The following is a 17,381-nucleotide window of genomic DNA, read 5'->3' on the forward strand; positions in this document are numbered from 1 at the left end:
AATAAATACAAATAAAATAATGACTTTTTGAAATTAGAAATTTATGAACAAAAATAAACCACTTTTGATGTTTGATTAATGTTAAAGGTCACTTTGAATGATTAACTAATGATAATGTAGAAAAACAAAGATTTTAAATTTGGGACGGTCCTCATTCTATTCGGGACGGCTTAGGTTGTATTTCGGGAGAGTTCCTGGAAGATGGTGAAAAAAGTTAGTTGAGAGCCCTGCATAAGCAACTGTGTGCATTAGTGCATAAGCGTGCATATGGAGTTTTTCTGCATGTTGTGAAGGGACGTTGAAAGATGATTGATTTGCTGTGATAGTGACCTTTGCTCCCTCTCATATACAGTAAGAACATCTCTGTCTGGTTGTCTTGTCTTACTGCATCCAAGTCACACTGTCATTGACATTCATCCCCACTCCCCAGCCCCCCCCCCTAATAACCTCAGATGGCCAGTTTCCACTGAAGCGAGGGCAGATCTATTGTGCCACAGAATGTGCCGAAGTGTTTCTGGGTCGATGAGCTCTCACAGCTGAGATGGAGAGAAAGAAGGAGGACAACCAGGACAAACTGGGTTCCTTTAAGTCCTTAGGGACAACCACACCACGTCTTTCAAGAACATGAGTTTAAAACTTGTATCTAAAAAAGGCCAAATAATAATTTTTGAATTGAGCAGCCTGATAATTCACACTGCAATATGTTTGCTCCAGAGCGAACAATAAAACAGCAGATGTCATTTTATTAGAAAACAGTGGCAGAGCGTGCTCATCAACTCCACAAAGCTACTTACTCAGCAAATTGCACCTCTGCAATGAGCAGCTTTGTGCTCTGTAAAATACAGAAGCCTTGAGGCAAAGCAGGCCATCAGCACTACACAAGCTCCAATATTGTTTTTTTAAACACTGTATCAGACAGTAATGTGCTGGTTCACAAACGATGCAGGTCACAGCAATGATCTCAGTATGACAACAATGTCCTCCTTGGGCTGATAATCGATTCGATCTACTGCAGCAGTTTTATGTTTGTTTGTTTGTTCACTAGTTGTACACAGGTATACAACATGAAATATAGCCGCACAGCATGATATATAAGGAGTAATGCAATTTCAAATTGGCAATTTGGCATATACTGTATATTGCTTGCCAAGTACACATGCTTGGTGTGAGGTATTCAGTGTCAACATACTATATATTACGTGAAATGTGAACAATGAAAAAGCCACAGCAGGATGTAAATATTAGAAGCCAGGGATAAAATAGCTAATATTTGTTCTTGTCTGCAGCCTGCTTATGCTTCTAATGACAGCATGTTGCAGATAAATGAAATTTGTATCGTTGTATTTTTTCATTAATATTATTTAGGGATGCACCAATACCGATACCGGATTGGATATTGGGCCGATACTGACTCAAACAGCTGGATCGGATATCGGTGACAATGTGGCCGATCCAATGAATTTAACTATGTTTATATACTTTATACGTTATATACTAGAATTTTAATTCTTGGTTAAGTTTTGACCAACTTGTGGCTGCGTTAAAATCTTTACACTTGAATTGTAATTCCTGTTAATTTTGAAGATTTTTTTTTTTTTTTACCAAGTTGCTGGTGTACGATTTATTATTTTAATAATAAATAACAATTCATTAATTGTGTATCAATGTATTTATGTGTCACATTTAGTTTTACAAAATTAGGAAAGCAATGTTTAAGTCAAGCCTGATGTTGCCTTACACATAAAAGAATGATCCCAGTCACTTCCACACAGTGAGACATACAGCTTATTAATTGAGCGCTGGTATCGGGTCGGTACTTGGTATTGGCCGATACCCAAAGCCCAGGTATTGCTATTGATATCGGGACTGAAAAAGTCGGATCGGTGCATCCCTAATCTTATTAAATTAATCGGGTGTGCAGGACTGCTGATGCAAGATAATAGGAATAGTGAATTTTATTTGTGATAATGGGATATGGGGTTCCTGAACAGATATTTGTAAATGACTACCTTATAAGTAATAGACTGTCTCTAAGCATAGCCTCCAATTCTGCACCAGTTGTGTTAGGAAGTTTCAATGATCAGAGTTTTGGTGCCATTGAGAGTATAAGCTGCTAAAATAACAACACCTGTGATGTAATTAAGGTACTTATCAGCAAACCTATTAGCCCCCTGCTGACATGCCATTTTGTGCTGTAGGGGAAGTGAAATCTTAGTTGTCGCCACTTTGAAACTAATCTGATTTAAGAAATGTTCCAATCTCAATATGGGATCATTTGCTATAAATAGTAACTAACCCCTGCTGGGCAACACCATTTTCAGCACCCAGAACAGCATGGCTTTAATTTAGGTCTGTCACAGTGAAGTTCAGCACATTGCCCATTAACGTGTACACCAACATGTCTACACATTCATGAAACTCATTTACTTTTTGTCCTCATATGATTTTACTTCAAACATTTAGATCTAATATTATGTCTCCTGGATTTGATGTGTTTTTACTAGGGCTGTCAATCGATTAAAATATTTAATTGCAAATTAATCGCACATTTTTTATCTGTTCAAGATGTACCTTAAAGTAAGATTTGTCAAGTATTTAATACTCTTATCAACATGGGAGTGGGGAAATATGCTTGCTTTATGCAAATGTATGTATATATTTATTATTGCAAATCAATTAACAACACAAAACAATGACAAATATTGTCCAGAAACCCTCACAGGTACTGCATTTAGCATGAAAAATATGCTCAAATCATAACATGGCAAACTGCAGCCCAACAGGCAACAACAGCTGTCAGTGTGTCAGTGTGCTGACTTGACTATGACTTGCCCCAAACTGCATGTGATTATCATAAAGTGGGCATGTCTGTAAAGGGGAGACTCGTGGGTACCCATAGAACCCATTTTCATTCACATATCTTGAGGTCATGACATTGTGATTACCCAGGATGCATTTCATGACACTTGTGGTGTTTCTATTTGTATAACTTTTGGTAGACACTGACATCTGAATTTCTTTTTGAACTTCTCTTTCCTAAACTTAAAGAAGTAACGTGTGAATTTTTTGCTGTTGCAGGATTTTGTCGGCTTGCTTGTAGCTCAAGTGGACGGACGCCACCTGACAGGCTGATGCATCGTCTCCCTGAGCCTGTGAGCCAGCTGGACATGACGGACAGGCCAGTGTGCTGTGTAAGTCTTGTGTGCAGCCTGACCATACATTATTCATCACTCTCATCATGAAGAGGCCCTCCATCCTCTTTTATCTCTCCATCTCCTGGCATTTTACGCTCTCTCTCCCCCTCTCTCTCCCCCCTCCTTTTACTTTCTTAATTCATCAGCACCCATTAGCTGCTACAGCAAAGAATAGCCTCTCTCTGCTTGACAGCAATCCTCTGAATCTCTCTCATCCACAACACCTGACAGTTTCCATGAGCCTCACTATTTGTCTTTGATTTCACACCATCCATTTGCCTCCCTTAACCACTTGTAGCTCATTTTTTGTCCTCTTATCAGATACAGTATTGTACATGATTGATTTCAGTATGGATTTTTCCACATTGTGTTTCAAGGGCATTCTTGAACTGCAGACGTAACGCTGGGCTCTGCCCTACTTTTCGTATGAGTGATTGTTGGTTAGTGGAGGTGATAGTCGCCAGGATTCATAAGAGTGATAATTTATGCTTGCAAACAAACATCCAGCAGGGCAGAGCCATAGGCCACAGTGATGCCGAGGTTGCCCTCCTGTGGCGTCTTTCTCGTCATTCTCACCTGCCACTGCGCTCCGGTTGCCATGCCAATCCATTACAACCTCGCCTGGGGCCCAACACAGCTTCATCATTAGCTGTTGTTGTCACTAGGGGATATTTCAAGTGTTCTACTCTTGTCTCTCCCTTCCACTCTCTCCCTCTCTTCCTCTCATCACCAGCACCATCCTCCCCCATTCCTGGTACAGTAGATGCTTCAAGCATTTCTCCACCCGCCCTCCTGCTAGCTCAGCTGCTGAGCCCCACATAGGACCATGTCCCTGGACTCCCCTTTATTACCATATCATGAGATGTGCCCTAGGCGTGTAGCAATGCAGCGTGCCGCCTGTGTCTTTAAGAGAGAGAGAATATAATGTGTAATGAAGAGGAAATAAGGCATGGAGCGAGCAAGTGAGTGAGAGTGGGTGAGGGAGTGTGAATTTATCATGGGCAAAATTTGTGCTTCATTCCTAGCTGTGTGCTGAGCATCCCTGCACCGGCATGCACAGTCCACCACGGCTCATACTGCTGAAGAGTACGCCCTCTCTCTCTCTCTCTCTCTCACACACACACTCTCAGGCTCTCCCACTCAACCTCTCCCTCACACACACACACACACACACACGTGCTCGCAGCCACACACGCGCAGTGCTGTCAGGAGCGCCGCTGCTGGACCACAGCCATCTCGCGAAGGAGGTTCCGACGGAGGGAAGAGAAAGCCAGAGCGAGCGCGAGACAAAGGGAAGGAGGACGGTAGAAGGAGAGGAGCGAATAGGAGCGCGGGGACCGGCACAAGGAAGGAGAGACCCGGTGCTTTGTGAAGAACAGAAAGCGAGGGACAGGAGGAGGGAGGAGGAGAGAGGAAAAAAAGAGGAGGGGGAACAGGAAACGCGATCACTTTCAGCTGCAGCGGTCCGTGTCGCAGCATGGGCAATGCACCATCCCAAGGCATGTCAACCCTATCTCCTTGTATACTTGTGTAGCAGGTATCTCTTTGATTGTGCGTGTTGTGCTACCCAAACCAGCTGGCTGTCCTCCTGTTACACTCCGGGAAGGCAGGGGATGGGGGGTTGGGCTGAGGGCTCGTGGAGCGCGGCATCGCTTGAGGAGCGATGCTGTAAGGTAGCATCGGTTAATGGGTAGTAGAGTGAGGCGTATGGGGAGAGGCTCGCAGGGATGTTGAATACGAGGATGAGGTGCTGGAAAACACTGGGTGGAGGCACCATTTGTGGGAGCAGCAAGAAATGGGAGGGGGGGCTGGTGTAGACTAGAAGTACCATCAGTGAAGCAGGTGGTGCTGGTGGGTGTGAGTCTGTGTGTTTGTGTGTGTGTGTGTGTGTGTGTGTGTGAGAGGGAGGTGACTAGTGACAGAGATTTTTTGTCATGTGTGTAGTTGAGCGCAAAGTGTGATTGTGCTTGCATGTGTGTTGGATGCAACTGTCAACCACATGGACGACCTCTTAGAAGTGAAGCGCTCCGAGGTGTGTGTGTGTGTGTGTGTGTGTGTGTGTGTGTGTTTGTGAAAGACAATAAGATAGAGAAAAAACAAAGATAAGTAAGACAAATAAAAGAATTAGTGGATGTAATGATAGCTTAATGAGGGGCTAGGCAGCTTTGCCTTGAGTGAATGGGGGATGGTATTGTAAATGGATGATTGGGTGGGTCAACTCCTTCATGTGATGCTTGCTCTATTCCCGTTGGGCTTCTCTCTCTCTCTGTGTCTCTTTTTCTTTCTATCTGTCTTTGAATCTCTCTATTTCACTCTCTTTTACAATCCCTTTTGTAAAATACCAGTTGCAAGCCTGAAAAATGCTGTGCTTGATACTGAACTGAAGGTCTCTGATTCCTGGTGACAGGCAAGCATATTTGCTTCTAGATGTGTGTGTGTGTGCATCATATTTGCATATTTGCATTTGTCCATGTGTGACACCTGCTGTGTTTCAGGAGGAGGGTGTGTAAATGCAGAGGCAAACATTGAGAAAAAAGTGTAAAGGGCATGGGGGTTAAAGTTAGAAAGAATTGGGAAAACACTCCTGGAGACAGAGGAAAAATCTCCACTATCAAGATTCAAAGAAATAAAGAGAGGGGAAAGAGGGCGAACGCTCGCTTTTCAGAGAAAAGGGCAGCGCCGCACAGCTCTGGGAATTCATTCGTCAACATTCATTTCCCTCACTATCTCTTCATTACCTATTTCTCCCTCCTTTCTTCCTCCCCCTCCTCTTCATCCCTTGCTTGCCTCTCACCCAGGGACAGTCTGGTAGCTAGTGGGGAGAAGGGGGACAGAGAGGATATGAAAGACGGGGAAAGAATGAAAGGAAGTTTGAAAGAACAAAAGACAAAAAAAGGCTGGGCACGTAGATGGACAGGTAAGATGCAATGCTGAGGTCTGGCAGCAACATAATTCTTTTTAACAGTGTTTGAGAGTCTAAATGAGACCATTACTTGGATGATTGCAAGGGCTCAACAGTGGAATAGTAAGCAGCTCTTTAAACTTGTTTGTTTGTCAGCTCTTTCTCAGATGTGTCTGGTGTAGAATATTGATGGCCTCAACTTGTCCGGTCAGTTTTTTGGCTGCTGTGTTTTTTGCTCTTTTGTCAGATGACCTTTGGAAAGTAATTTCTCCAAGTTGATATTTGTATTCTCTTGTCAGACACTCTTATCAGTCTCTTTAAACGCAGAGGTTTTGAGGCTCAGGTGAAGGCAGACAAGCTGCAGTGTCATGAGACCTTTTGCACTAGCTAGAGGTCTGTCTGTATATTGGATTTTTTTTGCTTTATCACTGTAAAGCTTGTCCGTGCAGTTCTGTCTGTAGTCAGAGTCTATCTTAGAGGAACTGACATGGATTAAGCTCCATACTGAGCCATGGGTGTTAAAAAAGAGAAATTGAGTTGCCTGCATGTTAAAGCAATGAGATTATTTTTTATAGAAGCAGACACAGTTTTTGTTAGGGCTGTTAAAATTAACGTGATCATAACGCATTAACGCAAATTTGTTTTAACGCCACTAATTTCTTTAATGCATTAATTAATAATAATAATTAATAATCTTTATGAGGTTAAAGCGGGTTCAGTTTAGCTAGAGTGAAGATACTCGCATTGTACGAAACTGTAAAACCTAAGGAATCATAAGGAATAACGCTCCGAACTCGCGCTAGATTTTGGCGAGGAAAAACTGGCATGGCCATTTTCAAAGGGGTCACTTGACCTCTGACCTCAAGATATGTGAATGAAAATGGGTTCTCTGGGTACCCACGAGTCTCCCCTTTACAGACATGCCCACTTTATGATGATCACATGCAGTTTGGTGCCTGTTGGGCTTGAGTTTGCCATGTTAAGATAAATCATACAACACTCTCTCCCTCACAAAAAGTGCAATAAACGAGTGCAATACTTCAATCAATGCAATATGTGCAATATATATATATATGTGTATATATATATATATATATATATATATATACACATATATATAAAAAAAAATGCCTGTGCAATATTTTTATAGTATGCAACGTCTACTGCTCCCATATATATATATATTTTGCTTCTATAGTTACAATATATACCATATACCAAGTACTTCCTTTATTATTATACTGTATATTATTTGTAAATACACTATTATTTTTATTTTATTATTTTTTGCTACTTAACTTACTGTTTTCTTAATGGAGCTTCCCAGCAAAAAGTATTTCACATGATTGTACTTGTATAACCGGTGTGACAATAAACATCTTGAATCTTGAATCTTATGATTTGAGCATATTTTTTTAATGCTAAATGCAGTACCTGTGAGGGTCTCTGGACAACATTTGTCATTGTTTTGTGTTGTTAATTGATTTCCAATAATAATTATTTACATATATTTGCATAAAGCAAGCATATTTGATAGGAGTATTAAATACTTGAAAAATCTCCCTTTAAGGTACATTTTGAACAGATAAAAAATTTGCGATTAATCACAATTAAATATTTGAATCGACTGACAGCCCTAGTTTTTAATAATGTGGTGGAACAAAAGATTTCTAGATGTATGGACCTGCAATATTCAATAATGCTACTGCTGTTGGGGGCAATTCAAGGTACCAGTTTAACTTAATGCTGCCAAAAAGACCACTGCCACAAACCATACTAATGTTGGCTGTGCATTCAGGCCACCAGTGAGCCAGCCAGACTTTGCTTAGCTTTGCCAAGTTGGCCAGTAAAGAAGTATATATTTTACACTTGGTAGTCACCGTTTAACCACTGCCTATCCCGGCAAATAGAAGCATCTTTCTAAGCCCATTAGACTTGTACCAGTTCACACTGATAGGCTAAACCGTAAAGAATAGATTAAGCAGAGTCAAGCATTAAGCTCGGTATGAGCCTGCTGCAGAGCTAATGCTTATCGCAATGTCACCATTGTGCAGAGACGGCAGATCCTGGTAGCTTTATGCCTCCAACGCTATACCTAGTATGTTCAGCTGAGGTTTATGTCAACACACATGTCTGTCTGTCTGTCTGCTGATCCTCTCTGGTGAGGCGAAGGCTCATGGGGAGGGGTCTGCAGTGACTGAGATGCTGTTATATACTGCATGGTGAAGTGATGTTATACTGTATGAGAGGAGAATGCTGGCAAAGACATACACATGGTGTGGGTGTAGATATGTGACAAAGAATAGGATGCATATGTACGGTAACATGCTGTGATTTACTAAATATAAATTCAATCCAGTAACAACTGTACTGAGACTGATAGTATGAGTTAATGTGATGACGTCTTGGCCATGGTAGCTTGCTGTATTTTGTAGAGGTGTAAGAAAATATCGATACACATGAGTATCGCGATATTATATTGATTCTTCAAAACGCTGTATAGATTTTCAACTAAGCTCTTAAAAATCCGACGGACCCGGCTGCTATTCTGTCTTTTGGAGGTTGTAGAGGGCTCAGTTTTAAAGCTAGAGTGAAAGTACTGGTACCAACCTTGTCATACTTGCATGCCGCTAAGTAACGCTCCAAACTTGCGCTAAATTTTGGTGAGGAAAAACTGGCATGGCCATTTTCAAAGGGGTACCTTGATCTCTCTCCTCAAGATATGTGAATGAAAATGGGTTCTGTGGGTACCCACGAGTCTCCCCTTTACAGACATGCCTGCTTTATGATAATCACATGCAGTTTGGGGTCAAAACAATGCAGTTTTATGCATGCAGTACAAATGTGCTATTTCCAACTATTCTTAAATGGTGTTTTTGAATATTTCTGCATGGTGTCCCTAAACAGTCTTAGAATTGCTGGAACTGGGTATGACTGTAATGTCCAATGAGTCCAATTGTATTCATGTGTGATGATGTTAGCCATCTCACACAGGCTAGTGACTTTTGTTTCTCAGATTTTATACATATGATGCGTCTTTATACCAGTTTTTACTAAAATTAGATTTGAAAAAAATCGCAATATATCACCTTGCTTACAGTATCACAATACATTGAATTGTTACCCCCGTCTCATGATACGCATCATATTGGCAGATTCTTGCCAACACACAGCCCTAGTATTTTCTCTGATATGTTTGAATTTGATCACAGAAAAATGTAGAGGATTTAGTGTTGACATTGGCACAGACATGTTGGCAACATGATGACACACTCAATACTGCAGTATGGATAAAGGAGGATAAAGCTTTGTAGACTTTGTTTAGTGAGTTCAGTCATATTTCTGACACTGATAAATTTACATCAAAGTACTTTGTACCAAGCCGATATAAGCTACACAAAGAGAGCATTATGGAAAATAAGCAGATAAATGCTTTTTGTTTTGATGGGATAATAGATTTAGTTTTAATATCAGCTGAGCTCTGCTGGTCTGTTTACCATCTTTTCATCTCAGAGGACAATACTGAAAGCAATATAGACAGGTGGACTGTACCAGGCGGGTCATGTCATCATGTGCCTGTCGTATATTTATCTAACATGCAAGGACACAACCTCAATTGAACCATCCTTTTTGTTGAATTTATTTAAGTAAGGATCAGATCACAAGTAGAAATGGTAGAAATGTAATCCACAGCTGATCGAAGCATCTGTTATTGACAGCAGCATGCAGTCATCATGTGTGGAGCTCAGTATGTCTGTGGAGTCATTGTTTTGTACTTACCCACCTGCTTGTCTCTGCCACACAAAGCCCCTCGAATGCCGCCTCGTGATTGGCTGATGATGATGCAATGTTTTATGGCAGAGGGAGCCGCATGTTTTTTTAGGGCATTTCCAAAGTAATTGACCCTGCTGGGAATAGCGTTGCCAGAGATTTGTACTGAATCTGATGTTAAAGTAAATCTGCTAAGCAAAATATTAACATGATATACAGACATCCTGGGGCACAACCTTGCATGCATAAAAGGGCGCTGATCACATAATGATGGGCAAATGCCAAACTGCTCTTTCCAGACCAGCAAACCGGTCCTTATGTTAGGTTTGCTTCATGCAGTGTCCTTGTCACAGCAAGTTGTAAATGCACAGGGGCTTGAGCTCACATATGTGCACCCGCATGTATGTGTGTAAATATGTGCCTTGTGTTAGTGTACAGAGGAGCGACGATGATATATACCCTTTTACTGTTTGCAAACTATGATGACGTAGGTAAGTGTGCGCACGCATTTTGGCAATGGAAGTAGGGCGGTGTAGTACAATAGCTTGTCAAGCTATGCAAGGGCATTAACCACCAAAGATCGCAATTGCAACCGAAACAAATTGACTTTCCAGATCTGTATGTTATTAGTGAGTGTGTAGAAGACATTAGCAAGCGGCCCAATGTTTAGTGGCCAGATATATCCACGTATTTGGTGAATAAACCTAGCCTTACACCAGCGAGAGTTTGCAGCCATAGACGCCGCCGGTGTTTTGGTTTAACGAGTGTCCGTGTTAACAGCCAAATGCATCTTGGTTGCTGATGTGTTGCTAAGTGATGGCAGCATTGTGAAAACTCAATCAGAACATGTAGCTGTCTTTGTAAAAGCCTTCAATCCTTTTTAAATACATACTCATCTGTGTTTATTATCTGCGCCAATCATTTCAGTAAGTTACTACAAGCAACCACGGACACATTGGGCTGAAAATCACCACTTAACACGGCCACTCGTTAAACGGAAACACCCTGTTGCTCTGAAACGGCCGTAATCCTGTATGTCGGAATTCTGTAGAACTTGAGTCCTCAGTTTGAATATCGATAATGACACTGAACACGCAACAACCAGACATTTTGATGCTGATAAAAGTTTTAATTCAATGTTTAAAACCCGCTGACTCGTCTGGGGCAAAACGCCACATATTTTTGGTGACATCAGCTGTAAAAGGGTCTATATATGTAACATTTTAGGAGTAAATTTATCTAGCTACGCTTCAATAAAACATAATAACTGTGATAAAATGATCACTATAGAGTCGGGAATGTCTTCACATCTCATTCAAGATGCTTTGCTCTTTTCCAGTTTTATTCTTGGGAGGAAATTGTTACTGTGAACTGAGGTGACAGGTCAAAAATCAAACTCTTTGCGAATGCTTCGTCCTTTTACTCCAGAGGTTTGTGGCCTTTATGATGACCCTTTCACAGCTGCAGTGGTAATCACACTAGTTAGCTCTCAAGGTCATCAATAATGCAAGAGTTTGGATATTACATCCATTCATCAAATGTCCTTGTTTCCATGACACAATTATGTGCAGGTCAGAGTTTGATATCTGTGCATAATGGTGGACTGAATAATATGAGCCATCCATGTACATTCTTGTTTTATGAAAGTGAAGGATGTATAAATGATGGTAAAAGCATCGTCTGATAGAATTATAAATAATTCTCTTTTAGTTTTGACCTTTTCAGAGACAATTGAAAAGATAGGAGAGGTATTGAGTTAGTTACTGTTGCTAGGAAGTCCTTTGACCTTCTGTTCTCTAAAAGCACAACGGTCACTCTGTTAAATGTTAAAGTTATTTTCCGCACTTATCTATCTCAAATAATATCAAATCAAACATGCAATGCATTGATAAATTACTCTTATAAAGGTTTAATTAAAAAAATATATATTTTAGGCATTGTTATTCATATATGATATATAGTTTTCCTATATTTTCAGGTGTTACTTCATAATATACAGCTGAGGTGGCTGCAGCTGGGTGGTTAGATTTCCAAAAAAGGGCAGAAAGTAACAATAGAATTACTATACAGCAGCTTGTATAACATGATCCTGAAGCGATTGCAGTGTGTGGGTCCAGGAGGCCAATATTTACTTCATTAGCCTCTAGATTCTCCCTGCTCACAGGGCTGTAGTTGGTCCACAGTGATCTGTTGTAGAAGAATTGCTGCCCTAATGTGCTCTTTGAAAGCTCCAGCCTGTGAGTCATAAAAACAACTTGTCGTGTATTAAGGTGTTCTGTAGTGAGACATAACAAAATGGACCCTAAATCAAAAGTAGCTTTCTGCTGACTGTTTACTTTGTGCTGCAGCAGGAGAAAGAAGAGGAAAAGATCCACATCTTTAAGTGGTGCTGTACTACAGTATGTTATGACAAAATGTTGTCTCGTCATATAACGAGTATAACACATCCTGGCATATTAAGGATACAAAATTCAACTTCTATTTGTGGACTATTTGACAGTTTATTAGTCTTATTAAGTGCACCCTACCAGTAATTGCAACACTTCCAGACAGTATTTGAAGGCAGCATCTGTTTTCTGCTTTAGTGACAGTTGGTACAGCGCAGATCAATTTGTGAAAATCTAGGCGATAATGAGGTAAATATTCACATTTGGTCGGCAAAGGGTATTTTTCCAGCAGTGATTAATGGTCACTTTTTGCCCTTTATGGATCTTTGAAAAACTTTCGATTTTCTGCAGAAATCAAGATAAAGTTACAGTCTCGAAGATCTCTGTTTCATTCTCTTTGGCCGCACCTATGGCGATAAGCGGTAATTGCAGGTGTTTCCTCATTAGCCGTTGCTCTTTCAAAATGAAAAGGCGGGAACAGTCCTTTGTTTATATTTTCAGGAGGACGTGTCAGCGGTTCCACTCACCGGTTCAGATCGGTAGTTGTGGAGAAGTGGGTCACCTTTGTTAGCTGGTTGGCCAACTTTTCTCTCACTGAAATGTATAACTCCGGTAGAGCTTTCTCCGCAAAAAATTTGCGACCAGGCAGTTCATATTTTCGATCAAGTGTCTTAATGAGCCTTTTGAATCCGGGCTTTTCAACTACGCTAACCGGATGTAATTTGTTACAACTGCAGTGATTTCTTTCCATTTTGCACTTTTTTTGTCATATGGGAATGCGTTGGAAAGCAAGGAAGCCAGAGTCATTTGCTTCAGGGCTGGTTCTGGTTGCTTTAGTCGTGTCTTTCGCTTTCTCCGGGCTGGCTCCTTCCCTCTTCGCTGCTTCCCCTCCAGACCAAAACACACCGGCCGCATACGTTGCACACACGTGCCCAGCAGAGGGGTTCTGGATGGGCGCGTAGTCTGTGACGTTTGTGTGTGTTTGTGAGAGGGAGCCGTAGGAGAGAAGGAAATGCCAAAGCGACTCTCATGCCGGCGGGGTGGCTTAAAAACATTACATGATAATTTGTAGTCGATGTTCGCGAGTCATTTTATACACCGCGCGTGGGACAAGCCGACTATATTCGATGTATCGCCCACCCCTAGGTGACAGCTAACTCATTTATGTTCACACAGTGTACTTTTGTTGAATTTAGACTTATAAAACAGTTTTGTAATTATTAGTAAACTGATGTTTCAAACACTAATTCACAGGATCAACCTCCTGAGCCAGTGTGGAGGCTCTCACCTGGAGATAACCACACCGTCTAGCCATTCTGGTCGCAATCTACTGCAAGTTATGCTTTAGTCATCTATTCAATAATTTAACTTAATCCAGGTTAAAGGAATAGTTTTGATGTTTTGTGAACGTTGCTTCCTTGCTGAGAAAGAGATCAGTACTACTCTCATGACAGTACGGTGAAGCTACAGCCAGCAGCCAATTAGCTTAGTTTTGAAAAAATCTGCCTGCCAGCACCTCTAAAACTCATTATGTCATTATGTCTGCTCATTATGTCAAACCGTTTTACGGGGGTCCAGTCTTTATGCTAAGCTATGCTTACTGGCTGCTGGCTCCAGCTACATATTTACCACACGAGACGTGAGAGTGGTATCAATCTTCTCATCTAACTCGCTGCAAGAAAGTGAATAAACTCATTTCCCAAAATGTCTTGCTTTAACACAGTTTTTGCGATTGGTGATTGCTCAGTTATGTTACAGCAATCATCTATGAGTTTATTTATTGCCGTCGAGTTAAGATGCATCTTCTCTGCCAAATGAGCCGACAGTCAGTTGCCTTCTCTATTGCTTTCTCTTCACTCCCACTCACCCCAGTAAAGACATGCATACAGATTAAATACAATCCCAGGGCAGTATTAAGATTTCTTTAAACACACTCCCTGGCCACTTTATTACATACATTTATACAATTTAATGCAATCCAGTAAAACAGATCTGCCACAAAATTCTACATTTACAAAGATCGTGATGTGCAGTATGTGCTGACACAGTCAGAGAGTAGTTAAATCAATTATACGTTTATTATTAAGGTCGTGGTTAGTGGTGGTGGTGTTGTACTAGACTGCATTATATTAAAATGTGTTTTTAATATTCTTCTCCCCTCGTGTTTGTAAATGTGGTGGGCAAAAGATCAGAAGCACCTCTCAATATTAATAGTGTAGTGTCATTATTTTAAAGGTTTTGGGCTTGTTTTGAGATTAAAAAGGCTGCTCATTATGTAATGAAACACATATTTAATTTATTCTTGTAGGTTTTTATAATTATTTTTCCCGTGTAGGCAGCCAACAGCAATGAGAGACTGAGAAAAGAAATAAGTTGAGTCATAGGAGTTCACTGAAAAAGCTTTATGTACCAGGATGCTATTTTTCTCCATGCATCCATACGTACTAGTGCAACCAAATTGTGTCTCTTCTTGTGGAAACAAAGAGGTCCAACATCCATTTAAGCCTCACCTGGTGTTTTTTCGTACCTGAAATAGCAGCATGCGTACACTCTGCTTTTAATATTCAGTAGAAATGGGGCACACAGTAATACATCTGCTTCCTCGCTGCACGGGACATCGGCAGTCTAAACATAGCAGATGCAGATCATGTTGCACTGTTCTCCTTCCCGCAAGGTTGTGTTTTGTTACATGGACATGTTTTGTGGTCATTATTAAACATTTAAAGCCAGGTGAATGCTTAAAAGGGTTGGGAGAGAGTCGAGGTGACTTCACTTACGAACATGTCACCTACTCAGCGTAGGTTGGAGTGCATTTCATATTAGGGAGAGCCTGATTTAGCTTACATTTCAGATACCTCTGGGCTAAAGACTCATTCACAAAGGGGGCTGAACTGTGAAGCAACCGAGAAACAGTCGTACTCTAAAAACTTCCCCGGAAGAAAGAGGTGATGAAAGAAAGGGGAGAGGTGGAGGAAATGAAGATTGGTGCTAGAAGAAGCAGTAATAGTCTTCTTTCTTCTCACTCAGACCGTTTCCTCCTACGTTCTCCTCCCATCACTTCTGATTTTCATTCCCAAGCTGCTCAGGCAGGAATACAAAGCAGGCAGCACAAGCTCTGATGATTTTAGGCAGATTAGTCTCCTTCTGCTCCAGACTGGATCCAAATATCCCTCATCTCATTCTGGTCCCGGTCTCAAAAGACTCCTTCACCATCTCCCTGTATGCCCTTCTTCCCTGCTTCCAGACTAAAGGTTGATTTATCAAACTGTAACGAGAGATTTAGCACCACTTTGTGAATTGAAGCATCAAATATGTCTGCACTGGCTCAGCTACAATTTAGATTCCCATCTTCGCCCTCAGTCAACATTTAAACCTCCATCGCGTTTACTGTCAGTTGTGTGCAATCTCTTAAATCACTCATTTATTTCAGTATATCCCCATGTGCTGCACTTCTTCACGCAAGTCTCTGCAGTAAGAAAGTCTATGCTCTGCTGCAACCTGGTGGATCACTTTTCATTTCCTTCCTCATTTCCCCACTAGGAGCTACCCTTCTGACAAGGAAACCAATTCCCATGTTATCGCCCACTAATATACAAGTAATGGCTTGTAACCGGCTGGGAAGCAGATACGGACTTGCATTATCCAGTAGTCCAGCCATGCTGAAAAGATGTATTTTCTGTAAAGGGGACCACTGCCGTCATTGCATGTGAAATCCAAGGATGAGTCCATACGCACTGCCATAAACTATTAGAGCAGTGAGTATGAAAAGGTCAGCTCTGTTTTTTCCCCCTGAGACAGACCTGTATCCTTGGTTCATCCGCTGCTGCCTGTGTTTTGTGTCTCCTGATCGATTAGCCGGGTGGCATCCATCTCCTCAGTCCGAGGCATTAATGGGAAACCAAGGGCTCTAGCATAGTGCATGATGACATTGGCATTTTTGAAACATAGCCAGTGCGCAGCAGAAATACCCGGCAGGCGGGAGAGATATGAACGCTGTGCGGAGATTTTCTGAGATTATGAGCAGAGAAAGTGTTTGGATGGATTGGCTTTCTGACTGTAGTGAGCAGCGGGTGAGAACGAGAACGAGGGAGGAAAATGCCGAATATGACTGGATGTGTTGGTCTCGTTTTGTGCGCGGCGTTGTTTTTGTTGCTGGTGCTAGTGAGTCACACGGTGGTCATAATTTCAGCAGCACGGAGTTGGCTGCTAATGTTTGACCTTGTTCAATAACTAGAAGTCCGTTGAGGGACTGCACACAGAGGTAATCACTGCCAGAGCCTGAGCTCGGCCTGTAGGTTATAACAAGGATGTCTGAAGGTTGTCATGGTGTATGGACGTGATCCTCGTTTGGGTTTGGTTTCTGTTTATTTTGTTTTATTAGAGCTGCAACTGATGATTATTTTCATTATCAAATGATTAATCATTCATCCCAGAGCCCAGTCTAAAGCACAAAGTTATACAATTTACAATTATGTAATACAGAAAAATATAGCAAATCCAATCCAAAGAATATTTGGCAGATTTGATTGCTAAATGACTTTAAAAAGTTGCCAGTTTATTAGGAACAACTAGCTAAAACAAAGGCAGTCTAATACAATAAATAAATAGTAAATTATATCGGGCTGCACGATATATCGTTTGAGCATCGACATTGCAATGTGCGCATGTGCAATAATCACATTGAGCTGCAACGATTAATCATTTATTGTCACCATTAGGTTAATTGTCAATTATTTTGATAATCGATTAATCGGTTTGAGTATTTTTTAGGAAAAAAAGTCAAAATCCTCTGATTCCAGCTTCTTAAATGTGAATATTTTCTGGTTTCTTTACTCCTCTATGACAGTAAACTGAATATTTTTGTTGTGGACAAAATAAGACATTTGAGGACATCAGCTTGGGCTTTAGGAAACACTGATCAATATTTTATAAACCAAACAACTAATTGATTAATCAAGAAAATAATCAACTGAATATTCAAAAATAAATATAATCGTTAGTTGCAGCTTTAAAAGAAATGCAACGTCAGTTGTATGGAAATCTTTCGGCTACAGAAAGGATGATGTTGACCAAAAACAGGTTCTTTTCTGGCGAGGTCGTCATCTGGTGAAAAATCCTGTATTTTTT

The 17,381-nt window shown here is 41.0% G+C and overlaps 1 protein-coding gene across 9 annotated transcripts in view; it reads left to right on the top strand.

Moving 5' to 3' along the window:
- The first annotated feature begins 4,136 nt into the window (after positions 1-4,136).
- si:ch211-278a6.1 (SRC kinase signaling inhibitor 1) overlaps positions 4,137-17,381 on the top strand; it is a 136,522-nt gene continuing 123,277 nt past the window's right edge. For 8 of the 9 annotated variants that reach the window (XM_037793210.1, XM_037793212.1, XM_037793213.1 and 5 more), the window contains exon 1: positions 4,137-4,693. In XM_037793210.1, the coding sequence (XP_037649138.1) occupies positions 4,672-4,693 (22 nt within the window). In that variant the 5' untranslated portion in view covers positions 4,137-4,671. The remainder of the gene's footprint in view (positions 4,694-17,381) is intronic. The other variant, XM_037793219.1, reaches the window with a different exon arrangement.

This window comes from Sebastes umbrosus, chromosome 14 (genome assembly GCF_015220745.1).
Source record: "Sebastes umbrosus isolate fSebUmb1 chromosome 14, fSebUmb1.pri, whole genome shotgun sequence".
Lineage (NCBI taxonomy): Eukaryota > Metazoa > Chordata > Actinopteri > Perciformes > Sebastidae > Sebastes > Sebastes umbrosus.